This window comes from Dicentrarchus labrax, unplaced genomic scaffold (genome assembly GCF_905237075.1).
Source record: "Dicentrarchus labrax unplaced genomic scaffold, dlabrax2021, whole genome shotgun sequence".
Taxonomy (NCBI): Eukaryota; Metazoa; Chordata; class Actinopteri; family Moronidae; genus Dicentrarchus; species Dicentrarchus labrax.
The window spans coordinates 860,543-878,497 of NW_026136709.1; the positions used below are offsets into that span (position 1 = coordinate 860,543).

The 17,955-nt window shown below is 39.6% G+C and overlaps 1 protein-coding gene across 1 annotated transcript; it reads left to right on the forward strand.

The window, feature by feature from the left end:
- The first annotated feature begins 134 nt into the window (after window positions 1-134).
- On the forward strand, window positions 135-4,257 carry chchd7 (coiled-coil-helix-coiled-coil-helix domain containing 7). Its single transcript, XM_051410295.1, has 4 exons — window positions 135-429; window positions 1,823-1,882; window positions 1,991-2,089; window positions 3,918-4,257. Exons 2-4 carry the CDS (start codon window positions 1,829-1,831, stop codon window positions 4,020-4,022), a joined length of 258 nt encoding a protein of 85 aa, XP_051266255.1. The 5' UTR covers window positions 135-429; window positions 1,823-1,828; the 3' UTR covers window positions 4,023-4,257.
- Window positions 4,258-17,955: the final 13,698 nt, after the last annotated feature.

The following is a 17,955-nucleotide window of genomic DNA, read 5'->3' on the forward strand; positions in this document are numbered from 1 at the left end:
AAGACCAACATGTCAGCCAATAAATCCTATTGGCTCATTAGCGTGTCAGTCTACGTTGTTAGTTTTCCGGGGCTCCTATTGGCTGACGTTGCTGTCAGTTGTTGGTGACGATGTGGGTGATTTTCCTGGTGCGCTGTTGCAGTAACGACGCTGGGGCTGTCTTGAGCATGACGGGGAGGTTATAGTCTGTGGCTTGTGTAGCTTTATTAGTTAGCCACATGTAGTGTATAGCTGCTCGCTAGCGTTCTGGAGCCTTGTTGGCATTCTAAGGGATATGAATGACAACATCTTTTTTTGAATAGCATGCGTGTATAGGCTTGCTAGTTATTTTGTTCATTTAAAAAACGGGATAACCTTCACTGGATATTAGGTGCATCCACAAGTGATTAGCCTACCCGGAATAAGAGTTGGTAGGCCTGTTTGTAAAAGGTAGGTATAAGGTTCTCCGTTCACCCCTAACGTTAGTCATTCCACCTAGGCTAACTAAAAAGCCGCTACGAAGTTACGTAAGATCAGTGAAGGGCAGTTTGTTACAATGTAGCAACGTTACATGTGGTGGGGGTCACCCAGCCCCGCCAAACTCCGTTGAGAAATCTTGCATTTTAAGTAAGACGTGTTTATTGTAAAATGTACACCCCTGCTCGGTACGAATAAATATATTATGTACAAAAGGGAGAGTCAGTCTTCAATTCGGCAGACATTTTACACATCAAGCTGAAATCATTTAAATAGAAATAATGAATACAAATTTCTATTCCACCAACACACAGTGTGGTTAGTGATAGCAAGGTGAAGGTTAAACTGTAGTTAAATGGACTGTGGCACTATGAATGTAAACTGCGTAAAGTCTACGAGCTTGACAGACGTGAAAAAGGTTGCAGTTAAACATCACATTATTTCAGTGATATCTGCCAAAACCTTTTGGAGCTTTGTAAAATCTAAATGAAATATTCAACAGCCTCAGACATGTATACAATATCTAATAATAGACTGGAAAGAATACGTCCCCAGACAGAATTAGAGCCTGGCAGATATAGTGTCGTGGTAGCTTATCACAGGTACATCAGTTTCAGTGTAGCTGTATTCTGGCTGACAAATAACATATAATTGCAGTACAGTACAAATCTGAGGGATCCTTATCAAATTCTTTGTTTACGTGCGTGTTTCTATTAAAAACATCATACTTATCGTACGGTTTTTACTCTCAATTATCAGGTTGGTATTGGCCCCAAAAAGGTGATTAGTGACTATTTGAATTGAAGACAAGGGGTCTGTTAGCCTCCTCAGTTGCCAGACCCACATGTGGTTCCATCATTACAAAAGTGTGTGGACAAATGGAGAAAGTTTCCAACATGTCAGGCTAAAGCTTTTGTATAAGATGATGCATGAACCATCTAAAATGTCCATTTAATGAAATGCTGCCACCATAGAAGAAACATATTGTCTCTTGTCTTGAATTTCTCAGTTGTTCATACAGTATACAGGGTGTCCCCACGGTCTTAAAAAGTCTAAAATTCAGTAATCAGATATTGAAGTTAATGTTTCTTGTATCAAGTCTCACTTTTAAAAGGGTTTTTGCTAGTGTGGACATAAAATAGGTCTTAAATTGCATTCATTATGGTCTTAAAAATAGGGTTGGACAGTATGGTAAAAACACAATTTCCCACATAGTGTGGGAATGATCATTTTTGCATCACAAATTTAATTTAAAAAAAACAACTATTAGAATTATGATCATTTGACATTTTACTGTTAAGCAGTGTTATCACCCTACTTCTGAGAAACAAAACTAAACCTGTCTATATTGTACATCTGTACACAGATCCAAATGGATAAAAATACACGAAAGCTTCGGAATCAGGACATTAACCCATGCATCGACGTAAGCCTGCCCTGACCCTTGACATCCTGCATTGTGTCAAACATCTGCCTGCAGCTGGGACGTAAGTGTCTCTAATCCTGTCCTGTTGTTGGAACTGCTCTCTTTAAGGAAAGTGACGCCTCCCACAAGTGTTTGGATGCCTCCAGCTACAATAAGAGCATGTGTTCTGCCTATTTCCAGAGATACAAGAACTGTAGGAAATACTGGGTGAGTATGATTGTTTCCAGCATCAAAAACAACAAACTGAGTAAACTGGTGGGGGAAGAGCGTTAAAGACATTGTGCAGGTTATATTTTTACATGAGATAGAGCCTTTCATGTTTTTTGGAAGTTTGGCGTCCACCGTAGTTTCTCCTACATACAGCCTGCTCTCATTCTCAGGTTGTCAGATACAGACGCGAATGGTGTTCAGTTAGTTTCAATCTGCAATTTCACTGCTAGACACCACTACACACTGGGCCTTTAAGCATTAGCTGTCCTTATCTTTGTCCAATAAAAGGTTTGTGATCAAATTTAAGTAGGGAAGTTTTCTTTGTGAAAACCTTAATAGAGCTCTGCAGTGATTTATTACTGCACTCCAGAAAGTCTTAGAACTCACAAAAGGATCCAAGGATTTAAGGTTATTTTATTGTCATTTACAAGGTTGTAGAATAAAATTTAGATATGCTGCCTTTAAAAGCAAAATGAAAATTGATTGAGTTATAAAAATTAAAACAAATTAGTAATTTGTATGATGAATTGTTGAGGACGAATATTCTAAATTTGATAATGTTATAAAAGTGCAGAAAAACCCCAAACTAACATTTGATGGAGAAAATGAATATTCGGTTGTGGGAAGAAAAAACACTGAGATTCAGGTCAAGCTGAAACAAGCAAATAATTCATCAACCATTTGGTAATGATGGCAGAGAGTTCTAGGACTGTCAACGCATATTCTAAATTTGATTATATAGTCGAATTGCAAAAAATAACTGTCAATTATGAAAATGAATAATTAGTTGTGGAAAAAAATAACTGCACTACTGCAGCTGTATCACAAGTTCCTGTGTGTGCTTGAGCCTCTGCATGTCACCAATAAAAAAAAAAAAGAATAGGAGCTGGAGCCACTAGTGATGAGGGCAGATCTGTAACATTTCCTTCATCCTTTTTCCTTTGACTCCAGTCTGAACTGATGATGCCACATGAATCAATACACAGAGACAAATTAAAGGGACGTCTTGTTTTACCTTAAGGCTGCATAGGTAACTTTTATAAAATAAACATTTTTTCATATTTTCTGAAACTTTACATGAAACATAATCTGTGAAAGAATCCGGTTCCTCTTGTTAATAATGGTATTAGTAAGAATCTACCAGGCCCAAACAAAAACAACCAATCAGAGCCAAGAGGGATAGTTGATTGTTGAGTCTCATTTCCAGCGTGTTGTACATCAACGCTGGGAATGAGACTCAACAATCAACTATCTTCAAACCACCAATCCAAAGCGTCTTTCCATCTTTCTCGGTTCTGATCCAGTTTATAACCCCATTGTTACCATCCACTGTTTAGATCTTGGTGCTTTTTAACTCTAGATTCCAACCAGATGAAGGATTTTAGTCATCGATGTCTGGATCTTAAGTTATCAGAGAAACAAGCTGAGCTAATGTTAGCATTAGCTCGGCTCACAGCCCCTCTCCGGGACGTCCTTTGTCTGTCCAACAGCGTGGGAGAAATAGGGATTTTTTAAGGTGGAACTGCTTTATTCAGTGTGTTTAGTGGTTTTAATCAGCGGGTCTGTTTGTTTTGGAGAGGAGGAGACCTCTGTGGGTAATTGGGCTCATGGTACAAACCTCCTGAACCATGAACACTGAAGGAATCCTAACTGGGAGAAGCTGACTGCAATGGTAGTGAAGACCACAACTCCCATGATCCTACAGTACTTCACAATTTCATATTGTCGTCCTTTTATCGTTTTGATGTGAGAGACCCATATCGGCAGAAATGAGAAATTGTATGTATTGTATGTCTAACGGAGCCTTTTGTGTTTGTCTTTGCAGCACAACATAATGCTGCAGAGGAGAAGAGACGGTGTGAAACCTGACATGCCTACTGCTGCCGAGAGGCAGGAGCTGCTCGCTGCCATTGGAGGGAAACCTTACTGAGAGTCAGCGGGTCACACACAGACACTGGAGAGCAGCGGGCCTTGGAAATTCACTACAGGCCAACACACTGTGCTGATGCTACTCTGCCACATTGGCTTGGAGTGTACTGTGATTTCAATCTCAGGTCGTGTGGAAGAGTCACAGAAAGACAAGATGTACAATATGTGATGATTTATTGAGATCTGTTAACAGTGTGACATGAACTGACACTATAAATTAAAGGACATTCAAAGCATTTGTGTTTTTGTTGAAAGGTCCTGTCCATGTTTTGAATTGCTGTGGTCTTGTTGTCTGTACATTTCATAATTATTAAGGTCCTCCAAAAAGGTAGGCACACACTTGAACCTGTGAGTACAGCTGTATTATTCCCACTGAAAACAATGTGTGTGGAAGACTACTTCATGTGTGAAATCTAAAGCAAACTGAGCACTGACTGGATTTCAGCTCACCAGCATTATCCATCATGGGCTTTAATTTAAAAAAAAGTATTGAATCTTGGTCATTGTTTCACGGATTGTTTTACCACCTCATTCTGTCACTTTAGATCATACTTCTTTGTATAATACTAGAGAAAGGTAGAAAATGAAGGAATTTAGAAATGGGATACTTATTTCAGTGTGAAATTAATGTATAACACACATTTTAATCAACTTCATTGGATTGAGCCAATTCAAATCAAATGCTTTTCAGTGTATCTGATGGAGTTGACATAAATCAAGTGTCAACCAAAAACCTGCTCCTTCGTATGATTGCTAGTTGAAACCTTTTTACAAACATGTTTTGTCTGGAAAGAACTTGAGAATGTCTGTTTCCACAGAATAAGGACTGGATTTTGTTTCCTATCACAGATATTGGAGTCATCACTTCTACGACGATTACAATGGCCGTAGAAATATGAGCCTATCCTTCAAAACAGTCAGAGTATTCTATGTAATAATTTAAATGTTTTATAATTTATAACTATTAAAAATAAATAAAAGTTACACAGCTTTTTCATGCACTGGGTAATTTTTGACATTTTGTCTTCTCTCACACTAGTGAGAAAAAACACCCAAAATACACATTTAGCTGGTTTTTTTGTGTCTGTAGATTTCACCAGAAGTTTGTATTAGATAATGCCTTGTTAGCATATTTAAACCTTCCATTTCAGAAAACAGAATTGTCTCAACTTAAGTAATCAACTGGGGAAGTTTATCTATTAAGTCAATAATGTTGCCCCGTTCACATGTAGTGTCTTACATGTACGTACATATTTTGAAAGGCTGTTTTCTCAAAATGAGTTTTTTCTCACACTCTTAGTCAGAAATCTCCTCTTCAGCAGCAGTTACATACACCAAACCTTCCAGTTTTATTCCTATCCATATTCTGAAGCTTTTTACAGAGGGCTTTGGTCATATATATATATATATACACACACATATACAGGAACCACCTACAGCTCAACACAGGGAAAACCAAAGAGCTGGTGGTGGACTTCCGGCGGAGCAAGAGGACCCCCTCCCCAGTTGCGATTGGGGGGAGAAGGTAGAGATGGTGGACACCTACAAGTTCCTGGGGGTGACAATCAACATCACACTGAGGCCCTCTACAGGAAAGGACAGAGCAGGCTGTTCATTCAACGTGTGCACTCGGCTACTACAGATGTTCTACCAGTCTGTAGTAGCCAGTGTCCTCTTCTTTGCAGTGGTTTGTTGGGGTGGAGGCATCGGCACTGGGGGTGACAACAAGCTTAGCAAGCTAGTGAGGAAGGCCAGCTCGGTGGTGGGGATGGAAATGGACAGTGTGGAGGCTGTGACTGAGAAGAGGATGAGAGGGAAGCTGAAAGCCATCATGGACAACCCCTCTCATCCTCTCTACACTGAGCTGTGGCAGCTCAGGAGCACTTTTAGCTACAGACTGACCCAGCCCCGAGCCTCAAAGCGGTTTGGAGGCTCGTTTGTTCCGTCTGCCATCAGACTCCACAACGCCACAGCACCCAGTACCTCCATCCCCCGCTGACTAAGACTGGTTTAAAACTCCTACCTACAACGCACAAACCTGTTTAATTTCCACATGTACAGTATATTTTTATAGTTTTAGTCAAGTTTAATTTTCTGCTCATATTTTGCACTCCATGTCCTACTTGAACAATGCATAGTGTATATACTTTCATTTATAGTTTTATATCTTCTAATATTAATAATATTAGTAATATTTTTATTGTGGTATTCTTTGTTCTCTGTTTTCACTACTTTGCCCTATTGCTGCTGTGTCAACCTGAATTTTCCCTAAGGGGGATAATTAAAGGAATATCTTATCTTATCTTATCTTATATCATTTACAGCCTGATTTATATCACATTTATTCCTAAAAACATGAAAATGCATTTTTATGGCTGATTAATGGAGTGATAAAAAGAGGTATCCAACAATCCCTCTGTAAAAACCCTTTGAGTTTAATATGTCAGAATATGAGAAGATGAATTTTGAACCTGGTTTTATCCAATGTTCAGATTTATGTTCTGGAAACAATTTGTATGCAAATCTGTGCATTTTCTAATTAGATAATGCCTCATTTGCACATTTAAACATAACATTTCAGAAAACTAGAATTGGCTTAATGTGAGTGATCAACTGGAGAAGTTTCATGCTGATATCTATAAGTTACGTTTTGTATTCTATTCACCTGTAGTGTTTCCCCTTAAACAAAGTAAAAGTTGTTTCCTTGAGGTATACATCATTACTTACAGGTATTATCACACCATGTGTGCTAAATAACATATATGGTCATGATTATACAGAATATAGGAGCCTAAACTGATAAAAAAAACAGTTTTTCATACACAACATATTTTACATACTAATAATACTGTTTAACACATTAATGACTGAACATCAGTGTTCAATGTGCAATATGAGACAGCAGATATAAAAGTGTGTGTCTATATATTTAGCAACTTACTTTTTCTTTTAGTTTTTTCTGCCTTTTTTGTTGCTTTCATTGTTTGTGTTGTCTTTTCATGTCTCATCATATCTTGCATTAATAATAAAATAAAAACAAACAAACGAATGAATTAAAATATAAAACAAAAACTAAATAAATATCTTAAATAGACATTAGACCACGCCCTTTCTATCAATCATACGGTTAACGCGAGGACGTCACTAAAATAAGGTCCAATCACAGTGGAGACTGACACTGAGCCGACTCTCTACGCCGGAAAAGCCCCTGAGCCCGTAGCGACCGTAGCGACCGCAGGGGGGCGCTGCTGTTCTCCTACAGGTGGAGACTCCAGAGAGGCTTCAGCAGCAGGCGGACCCGGTCTCACGGTCTCAGGTGGGCTTTAACTACGGCTGCAGGTCCAACATGCTAACTCTGTGGGTTGACTTTGCTCGTTAAGACACACAGAGTACATGTCCCTCAGGCAGCACAGGACCGACAGCATGTCCCTCATATCAGGAGGAAGCCCACTTGTTCTCAGTGTGAGACAAAGTAGTGTTGTCCCAGTGCTGGAAACGAAGCTGCTGTTGAGTTTTTATATGATATAATTGAATATAATAATGTCTCTGGGGCCTTCATTCAAACGAAGTCACTATTATTACGATGCTGTTTGAAGAAATGGTGTCTTATTAGAAGAATGTTGGCTAGTTTTAGTGGCTACATTTTTATGCTAGTTTTAAGAATTCTTGCCAAGCAAAAGAGGCTGACCCCGCTGGCTGCTCAGAGACAGATGTTGATGATATTTAAGAACATCAGTACCTGCAGTCCTTACAGCTGCATTGGGGCAGTGGTGGAGGGGGTAATCCCATCTTTACATAGCCTATATGTAAAAACCCACAGTGGGAAGTTCTCTGTGTGTGCCCTATTTGGAGTTGATATTCCTTGTAGACATTTTACTGTACACATGGGTGACATCTAATTTGAATGGTGGAATAGCAATGATAAGGAATTTGTACAAATATTTCTGGCTGTCACAAGGAAGTCACTAAAATCAGAGCCATAAAATGTGATTTACATTATTTTTGATCACATCTAATAGCTCACTCTTTATTCCTTTTTACTTTTCTCTCATTTTTTTCCTTCTCTTAAATTAAAGTGTCCCATGTACAACTGTAAATAATTAAAGCTAATGTGGTGTAAGGACATTTCTGAGAGCTGTAAATTGGTTTGGTGCACAGTATTGTGTGAATCTACCTGCAGTGGTACCTACACTGCTGATACTGGGTGAACTGGTGAATGTGAGATGAATGCTTTTCCAAAGACAAAAAGTATTAAAAGTAGAAAAATGTCCCATGTGACTGATAAGTAGTCTTACATGATATTATTATTACTGATGCATTCATGTAAAAACAGGATTTTACTGTTGTAGCTGGTTAAGATGGAGCTTATTGTGAATTATTTTAAATATAACTGAAACTAATTACTTTCCTTATAAATTAATCTCTCTGAGGATTTTCTAAAGTAGTCCATTCCATTAGAAAATAATGTTTGTTTCAGAATCAGAATCAAAATCAGAATCAGAAATACTTTAATCATCCCAGGGGGAAATTACTTTCATTACAAACTCCAGATATACATACAACATATAATATATTAAGAACATATATATATATAACTATATATATATATATAAAAGATCAAATGTACAGTTTAATAATGTGCAAAAAGTGCAAAAAATGGTTGTCCGCGTTGAGGTCAGATTACAGAGGGGGGGTGTCTGACTCTCTGAGGGAGGCGTTGTAGAGATTGATGACCACAGGCAGGAATGATTTCCTGTGGCGCTCTGTGGTGCATCTGGGTGAGAGGAGTCTTCTGCTGAAGGTGCTCCTCTGCTGGGCCAGTGTGTCGTAGAGAGGGTGTGAGACATTGTCCAAGATGGACTGAAGCCTGGACAGCATCCTCCTCTCTGCCACGGTCGTCAGGGTGTCCAGCTCCTCCCCTACGACATCACCGGCCCTCCTGATCAGTTTGCTTAGTCTGTTGTTGTCAGCGACCCTCAGCCCACTGCCCCAGCATGTGACAGTGAAGAAGATCGCACTGACCACAACAGACTCATAGAACATCCGCAGCATCGTCCGGCAGATGTTAAAGGACCTCAGCCTCCTTAGGAAAAAGAGTCGGCTTTGGCCCTTCTTGTAGACAGCCTCAGTGTTTCTGGTCCAGTCCAACTTATTATTAAAGTACACCTCCAGGTACTTATACTCCTCCACAGTGTCCACAGGGACCCCCTGGATGGAAACAGGGGTCACTGGTGATTTCGCCCTCCTCAGATCCACTATGAGCTCCTTAGTCTTTTTGACGAAGATTGCCCACAACATTCCTGTATTCAGTCTCATCACCCTTTTCAATACAACCAACTATTGCTGAGTCATCAGAAAACTTCTGAAGGTGGCAGGACTTGGTGCAATAGTTGAAGTCTGAGGTGAAGAGGGTGAAGAGAAAGGCAATAGTTGAAGTCTGAGGTGAAGAGGGTGAAGAGAAAGGGAGAGAGTTTTGTCCAACAATAGTCCAAACTTATAAATTATGAAAGCCAAAAAACACTGAATACAGCTGCTGCCATCTTTGGCCAGAGTCTATGGAGTAGCGTTTGGTGCCGCGGTATCATAGTCACGCCCATACACCCATTCCACTCCATTAGCAGTTGTCAATCATGATGTGAAACCCTTTTTATAGCTTAAAATAACTAATTAAAACCAAACTTGTGATAAAAATGAACACTGTTCATTCAGTGCGAGAAGAACTACCTAAAACAACAGAAACCATCTTTGAGAATAATTTATTTATATATTTATTAAGTGTTCTTTGATTTTTTAGTTTGGTTCACATCCCATCTGCTAACATGGTGACAGTGAGCTTTATGAGCTATACTGCAGTCAGCCACCAGGGGGTAGTTAAGATGTTTTGGCTTCACTTTTGGAGAGCTGTCATGTCGTCCATCTTTATATATGTCAATTTCTATCAGCTATGATATGCAGTCATAGGTTAGACAAACTGTGTGTTTTGGTTCACAGACCTCACTGCCCTCCATCAGCCTCCTCATGGATGTGTATGTTGATCTCTGCTGTTCATTTGGGTAAGTTACACATTTCCTTCAAACACACTGTATTGATCTTTGTGTTTAACTGCCCGACCACTGGATAGCAGTGTTAGAAATGTAAATTGAGGACTATGGTGTTGTATAGTAGGGACTGTGATATAAATGTAGATTCCACTGTTCCGTTTGCATAAAAAACACTTTTAACATATATACACTGTTGCCCTTAAAGTTGGAATAATTTTGATTTCAGACACATTCCTTTTTATTACCTTTTTATTCCTTTTATTCCGATTTATACACATCAGTAATCACCTTTGACCAGGTGCAATGGTTACATACTGAGTCCCAGTTACCCAGGTGAAACAAATTCAGTTCAACAATTGTTTGGCACTATAAAAGGCAAGACATTTGCTGTGTTGTCCTTTTCCTGCTTAAAGTATGTATGCAAGTAAGTCCACGTTTTCAGAATTGGCTGTATAACTTTTAACCAAATTTGACACAGAAATTCCCTAGGCTATGCCTCGTCCGACGCAACTGGCAATACGCCAAAGAGTGCTTGCACTCCGACAAGACGGACACAAACAAGCCAACATTGCTGATGGAGTGCAGTCTGTAAAATCCTCAAACATCATCGAGAGGAGTGTCATTTGAGGCCATGGAAATCTCCAGGAAGACCAGGACTAACTACCAGATGAGATTATCGGCAACTGTATGAAAACTGAAAATGCCAGCAAGCCGCCTTTATCGTTTGTGGAGAAGACACCATGGAATCAACATTTCCCGCCAAACTCAGCATGGTTACCGAGCAAGACGAATCACGCGTCCACGCCTAACTGTTCAACACAGAGTTGCTCGACTTCGCTGGGCTAGGGAGCACAGAAGATTACAGCCTGTGCACTGGCGACATGTTGTCTTTATGGATGAGAGCCGCTATATCCTCCGCCGTATAGATGGAAGACAAAGGGTACAGCGATAACATGGTGAGAACCTCCGTGATAACTGCATCCAGGAAACCACTCAAGGAGGTGGTGGCTCACTCATTATTGAGGAAAAACGCCATTGGGACATGTACTGGGACATCCTGGAGAGCCATTGCCTCCCACATGCAAGAAGGGTCTATGGGAACAACTTTAGGCTGCAAGACGACAACACAAGAGCACATAGGGCAGCTGTAGTGAGAATTTCTTGATGCAGAGGGGGTGCAGGGGGTGCAGCAGTTGCCATGGCCTGCTTGCTCCCCTGATATGAACCCTATCGAGCATGCCTGGGATGCCTTAGGCCGAGCCCTTAATGAGAGGGACAATATTCCTCAGAGTCTACAGGAATTAGCCCGGGATCTGACCGAAGTGTGGGATGCCCTGCCTATTGACGGCGTCAACAAGCTTGTGGACAGTATGCCACAATGTCTTAAAGCACTGATATGTGTCATGGGTGGCCAAACTCAATATTAGTGACTGAGTTAAATTTGACAGAGCAATATTGAATATTATTACGCATGAAATACCCTCAAATATGTGTTTCCTGTTAAATTGATCAAAGTTAAAAAATTTAAACAAAGCCCTTAATTGTAAATCTTCCTGTCCTTCAGACTTCCTGTGTGGGTAGCATCGTTGCTCCACGCAGCCAAACGCCTGAGGAGTGACTGTGCCCGTCGGAAGAAGGTCTACAGGCTCCTCCACAGGAAACTGGTCGGTACTCATATAATAACAACATGGAAAAGTGTGTTACAAACATTGCTTTCTTACATCATGTTCAAGATTTGACCATATCAACACATTTTCTTTCCCAAATCCTCAAATACTGCAGCTTGGTCAGTGGCCAAAATATGACACCGTAGATGCCCCTCCCCCATCATTTCTGGACACAAAGGACTTTGCAGTCAAGAGACCAAGAATAAATATGTATCATTTAGTTAGACTTGAATAATAGTTTATCTGGTTAATGTGAAATGTTCAGTTGGGTTAGGTTCAGGGAGATGGTCATGTTTACGTAACATACATGATGTAATGAACACGAACAGCAGTCTTCTGGGTTAAAGTCCTGTGTTTGTTTGAGCCATCCATCCGCCCCATCACCTCCATATACGGACTTTCTTGCTATTTATACTATGTCACCCGACTTTGACACCCTTAAATGAAGCTACAGGGATACACTACAGCACAGGGTTTACGCTAGACTTGTTTTTGTTAGCCAATATGTCCATTTAAATCCGACCATGTGGAACAACTACTGGACATTTGTTCTCCAATGTTAACCATGATGCACCATTGTTATGGACCAAATGTTGCCCTAACTTGTAAGATCTTCCTATTTTTCTACATTTCTTCCTGCATATATGTTTAAAGATGTTCTTTCATCCCTTTCTTACCATTTATTAAACTGACGAACCCCCTGACTAAATTTTATATTCAAAACTGTACAATCAACCCAAATAATGAACTCCGTTACTGTGAGAATTTTATGTAAAACAAACAGATTTTGAGCAGATTATTTCCTATTTATGGAACTTTTTATACAATTCTCTGTCTGTACTATGTATTTTCTTATTGATTTTTTTTGGGACATATTTAGTGTTTTCTTCTCCCTAACGCTTGGCCATTGTTCTATTTGACAATTTACTTGACATTTAGATTTCTTCACAGAAGTGAACCAGAGATAAAGGCCCACTATGTATATTTTTAAAGTTTTCTTACACCCCTTAAAATCTAGAAGGCTCGGATTTCTCCCAATCTTTCTTATTCCCCCCCAAGTTTGGACCATCTTGCTTTCCAGGCCTGGATAAGCAATAGAAAAGGAATCATCATGGTATTCACAGCTACAAGCAGTCATGAAATATTTGTGTCAGCTCTTCCTCTTTTTTCCTTCCTCTCACTTTTATTCCAGATGTTTCACAGGGTCGGTGTGAAGGAGGGGACTTTGTGCCAGCCCACCTATGTTTACCCTGAGGAGTTGAAGATGTTGATGCGCTCTGTCTTTCCACAGAACATCTGTGACTACCCCGACCCCTGCCATGATCAGGTGAGTATGAGCTCCTTTTACAGTTCATGTAGTCTCTGAGGTAGAATCAGCTCAGAATCAGGTCAGTGTATCCTGTGGCAGTATGCACCACAGACACTTGGTGTCAGGTGGACTTAATTTGAAAGGAGGTATTGTAAATTGTATTGTATGCCATTTTAAAGGAAACCCTCACATATGAAAGAAGTTGACATTTTCAATGAATAAAACACAAGAATAAAAGATGACACAATATACAACACAAATTGCAATATTTGTTTCTCTAAACACTACTTCCTTTGCATTTGCTTCTTTACATCATAGTTCCTTTTTTTCTTTTTTTAAAAGTTGCCTGCACCTTATTTTATTAAATTGGCTCTGCGGTGCAAGCAGTTTGGTTCCTATGTTCACCTATAGGTGAAAGGTTGGCAAAAGAAAACTGCCTCTGACTTCCTTTTCAAAACAATTTAAAATAGTTGTATAAACACTATAAACTGACTTTAAATACTCAAAGTATTTCAGTATTCAAAGAGAGATTTCTCAAATGTCCTGTTGCATAAATAAGAAACAAATTGTTGTATGCCTTGGTGTTTGTCATGTTAAAGAGATGGTTATTAATTGTTGTTTTATAAAGTTAGAACATTAAGTAAGAAAGGTACACAGTTAATAGAGCTCCCCTCTCAATACACTCTACACAGCTACACTGTAGTGCTCTTCACTGCAGAAACAATGCCTATTGAGGAGTTGGAGAGCAGTTGTTTCAGCTATGCTATAGCTACACACAGTATGGTGGTGTATGAAAAATGTATATCATACAGGAAACTAAAACTGGTATACTAGTATACAAAGGTGATGAGAAAGACTCCTTTCCTCTGACAATGTGGAAGAACACCTTACAAACTAATGCAGCCAACTTAACTTTGGTCGAGACAGATGACCACCCACCTAGAGCCCAAGGATCTGTCCTAGGTTTCTGCCTCTTAACAGGCAGTTTTTCCTTGCCCTTGTCGCCAAGGTCTTGCTCATGGTGGTACTGTTGGGTCTCTGTAAATAATGTTTTAAAGAGTTCGGTCTAGATGCTCTATTTGAAAAGTGTCCTGAGATAACTTCTGTTGGCGCTATACAAATAAAATTGAATTGAATTCCCAATTCACACCAGGATCCCCCACTGCCTCCTTCATGAACAGTGAGCTCAGTCTATCTGATAAATGTTCTTTATTCTGTAGTCATTATTTCATTCAGCCCATGGTCAGAATGGTCAGAATAAAATGATGTGTAACTGTGTGTGTGTGTGTGTGTGTGTGTTGTTTCAGGTGGTGTACGTCACTGTAGAGGATCTGCACAGAGTTGAGATCAACTGAAGTGTGTGTATTTCTTCATCTGTTCTCGCATTGATAATGTTATGGACAAGTAGCAGTTGTGTACTGTGGGAAGATTATTTGTAGGCAGTGTTTATTGTTAGCATGTTTGCAGATGTTTGACTTTGACCCACTGATCCTGTGATCCACTGTATGTTTCAGGGTTGAGTCAACCCTCTTGATTAATCAGCAGTGAGCAATTTGATTGAAAAAAAAAAAAAAAAGATCTCACTTGGCACATTTCTACTGAATGTTCTACTGTAGTATCTGGTACCAGTTTGTTCATGTGATAATGCTGTTACAATGCAGATAAAAATTAATCGTTTGAGGAACCCTTTAATGGCATTTGTTCAGGCAATGACAACAAACACTGTTTTTTTTTTTATGAGACCACACAGGTTTGAATTAAGAGCTTCTACCAAATAGTTGAGATGGTGATCAACAGAGTTTTTTTTTCACAAATCTACATACATACACATCTCCGCATATCAGTGGGGCATAGAGCGACTACATCATCAGCCTACACTAAATCAAAAGGGACTGTCAGAACATCTGACCAGAGTCTTCAAGTCACGAGGAGTCAGCACTCACCTCAGACCATTCAACACCTTCACAGCTACACTGGTACACCTTTAGACTCTTATTTTAATGGTTTTCAGTTTGAAACTGAAAAATTAAATGTCCTGTACAGTATATATTCTCCATTCAAATTGCTCATTGAGTACATGTGTAATGATGACAAATTGATTCACTTTGGAGTGTGTAGTTTGTGTTGCTGTTGTTTCAGTGAGGTGCTTTACCCTTACTAATAAAAAGGAAGACTAATGGACAAAACAATAGAAACCTGGCAACCTGTTCAATAGCACCATAGGTCATAACTTCCAAAATGATTGTACAGTTGATGAAGGCAGGCCTTTTTGTGTTACATTGATTCCCAATTAGATCCCCGCATTAGAAAAGTATGCCGTTAAAACCAAAGAGCTAAAAGAATAATGAGAAGGAAACACAAAAAACAAAACAACTATTAAGTATAAAGGTCTGTTAAAAATACAAATACAGACAGAGAATTGTATAAAAAGTTCCCCAAAAAAACAAAAAATCAATATTCACAGGAAATAAGCTGCTGAAAATGTATCCAATGTTAAATTCAAACCAATCTCTGGTTTTACACAAACTTCCTGCAGTTATTGCGGGGTTAGTTTATCAGTTGTTCTCTACTGTTGTGTTGTTATTATTGAATATAATGTGAAAAATCCATAAAATATGTCACTTATTTATGTCAGTTTACTCAATGATAGAAGAGGACTACCTTAAGAAACAATGCTGGCAAATAACTAGTGTACCCAGGAGCGGAGTCAAGGGGGGACCAAGGGAGGGCCACTGCCACCCTAACAAAATCGCCCCGGTGAATAAATAACAAACGCAGCCAGCCAGTGGTTTTGGTGTGCCAACCCAGTAGGGGTAGTGTTAGGGTTTCCATTGTCATGTCAAGGCTGATTTTTGAAGGCACGCCACGGACACGCCGTTTGACTGAATGTACAGATTTTAATAACGTAACATCCTGAACTTCTCTGGATTGTACTCATCAATTCTGAAGTCGTTCTGAATTGCCGGAAATGCGACACAGTTTGACATTCGATTCAAAACGGCCAAATTTGACTGCACGCCACAGGCACGCCATTTGACGTACAGTCACAAATAGCACAACTCAGTGGTTTGTTTTGACTGTACTGACCAATTTTGAAGTAGATCCGATAAATTACCTAAGAGGAGTTCGAGCAAATACAACACGAAAAAGTCACAAAATGACCACAAAATTCAAAATGGTCGATTTCCTGTTGGGTTTGGGTTATGGGTCCAAGAGGCTTTTTTACTTGTCTGATTATGATACACATGTGTACCAATTTTTGTACATGTCGGTCGTACGTGTCTTGGGGGCTGATTCTGGGGGGCGTGGCTAAGCCATTATGCCTGCATATGTACAGGAGCAAGACAATACGTAACCCTTCGCCTAGACTAAATTTTGTGCAAAGTTTCATGAGTTATCGGCCATGTTTAGTCGCCCAAATACTTCAAATGTTACAGTTTTTCTCAGTCGCTTTGGTGCATTTCTCACATCACTATTTACATTTGCACAACAGTTAATGCATTTCTCAAAACAATTAGTACAAACTGCAAAACCTAGTTGATAACCTGCAAAAGCGTGTCACTTGCTCAAAATGGATAGCTCATTCCTCAAAAGCAACTATTCATGTCAATTAAAGTGTCAGTGTCATCAAGATGAAAAGTCCTGACACCATTGTTTATGAACAAGATAGTCAAATGGCTTTGTCATGTTTTCATTATGACAGTTTACTCTGTAAATGTTTTCCAATGCAAAAAAGTCAGATCTCGGTGACACTACCTGAAAATGCTCAAGACAGCACTATATACTATTTGCACAGCCATTTGAAAACTACAGTAAATTTAGACATTACTGTATTTAGTGAGGTAACTGAGTACAAGACACTGAATATGTATGTTTCAAGTGTTTACTGCATATGCTCTTTGCAATTCTAATTTGTTCACAGCATTGTGCAAAAGAAAAAATACACCCTTATTTACAACAAACATAAACTCCCTTTGGATAGAGCTGTGCACAACTGTAAACAATATCGCAGTACATATTGGAACTGAACATACAACATACATAGTACTGTAAATCATTCATGCACATCCAGACGTTCTTCTCTGTCTGGCCACATAGTTTCATCTACATCACAGTGAATATCATCTCTTGCAATGCAGCGAGGAAAGTATCTCCTCGAGTGGCGAATCCACCCTCTGCAGGACTCTGCACATGCTGCATCCATGGCCACTAGCAGGGCCATTTGGGTATGTGGATGCCGGTCATATACCTTCCACCTCCAGGAAGAGAAAAAATTCCTCTATTGGATTTAGGAATGGTGAGTAGGGAGGGAGATATTCCACCAGCATCCTATCATGTGCTGCAAACCACTGTCTGACGACATCTGAGTGGTGAAGACGCACATTATCCCAAACAACAACATGCTTATTCAGATGGTCTCCAGTTAGACCCCTCTCATTCTCAGGGATTATGTCCCTGTAAAGAGTGTCTAAAAAAGCAGATGTTGGGTGATGTATGGACCAAGATATGGGTGAGGACGCCGTTTTCTGAGATGGCTGCACACATAGTAATATTCCCTCCTCGTTGGCCTGGGAGATCAATGGTTGCTCTCTGTCCAATGCGATTCTTTTTCCTTTTGCCGACTGAAACCCGCCCATCGTTTTGTGTGCAGCGGTTACCTTTTGCCAGATCCACTACACTTTTATTACAGAAGAGGAGGGGAGAAAAAATAAAATTTTTGTAAATGCATTTTGACACATATTGTCAGCTGTGAATACTCATACAAGCTGTATATGAATGTAGTGCACGACACTACAAAAGACGGTTTGACAACATTAGAGTATGCATAGAACACATACATGTTTTACCTGTACATACTGGTGACGGATCTCCTTCACTCTGTCGCTGTTCCGTTCAAATGGCACATTGTACAATTGT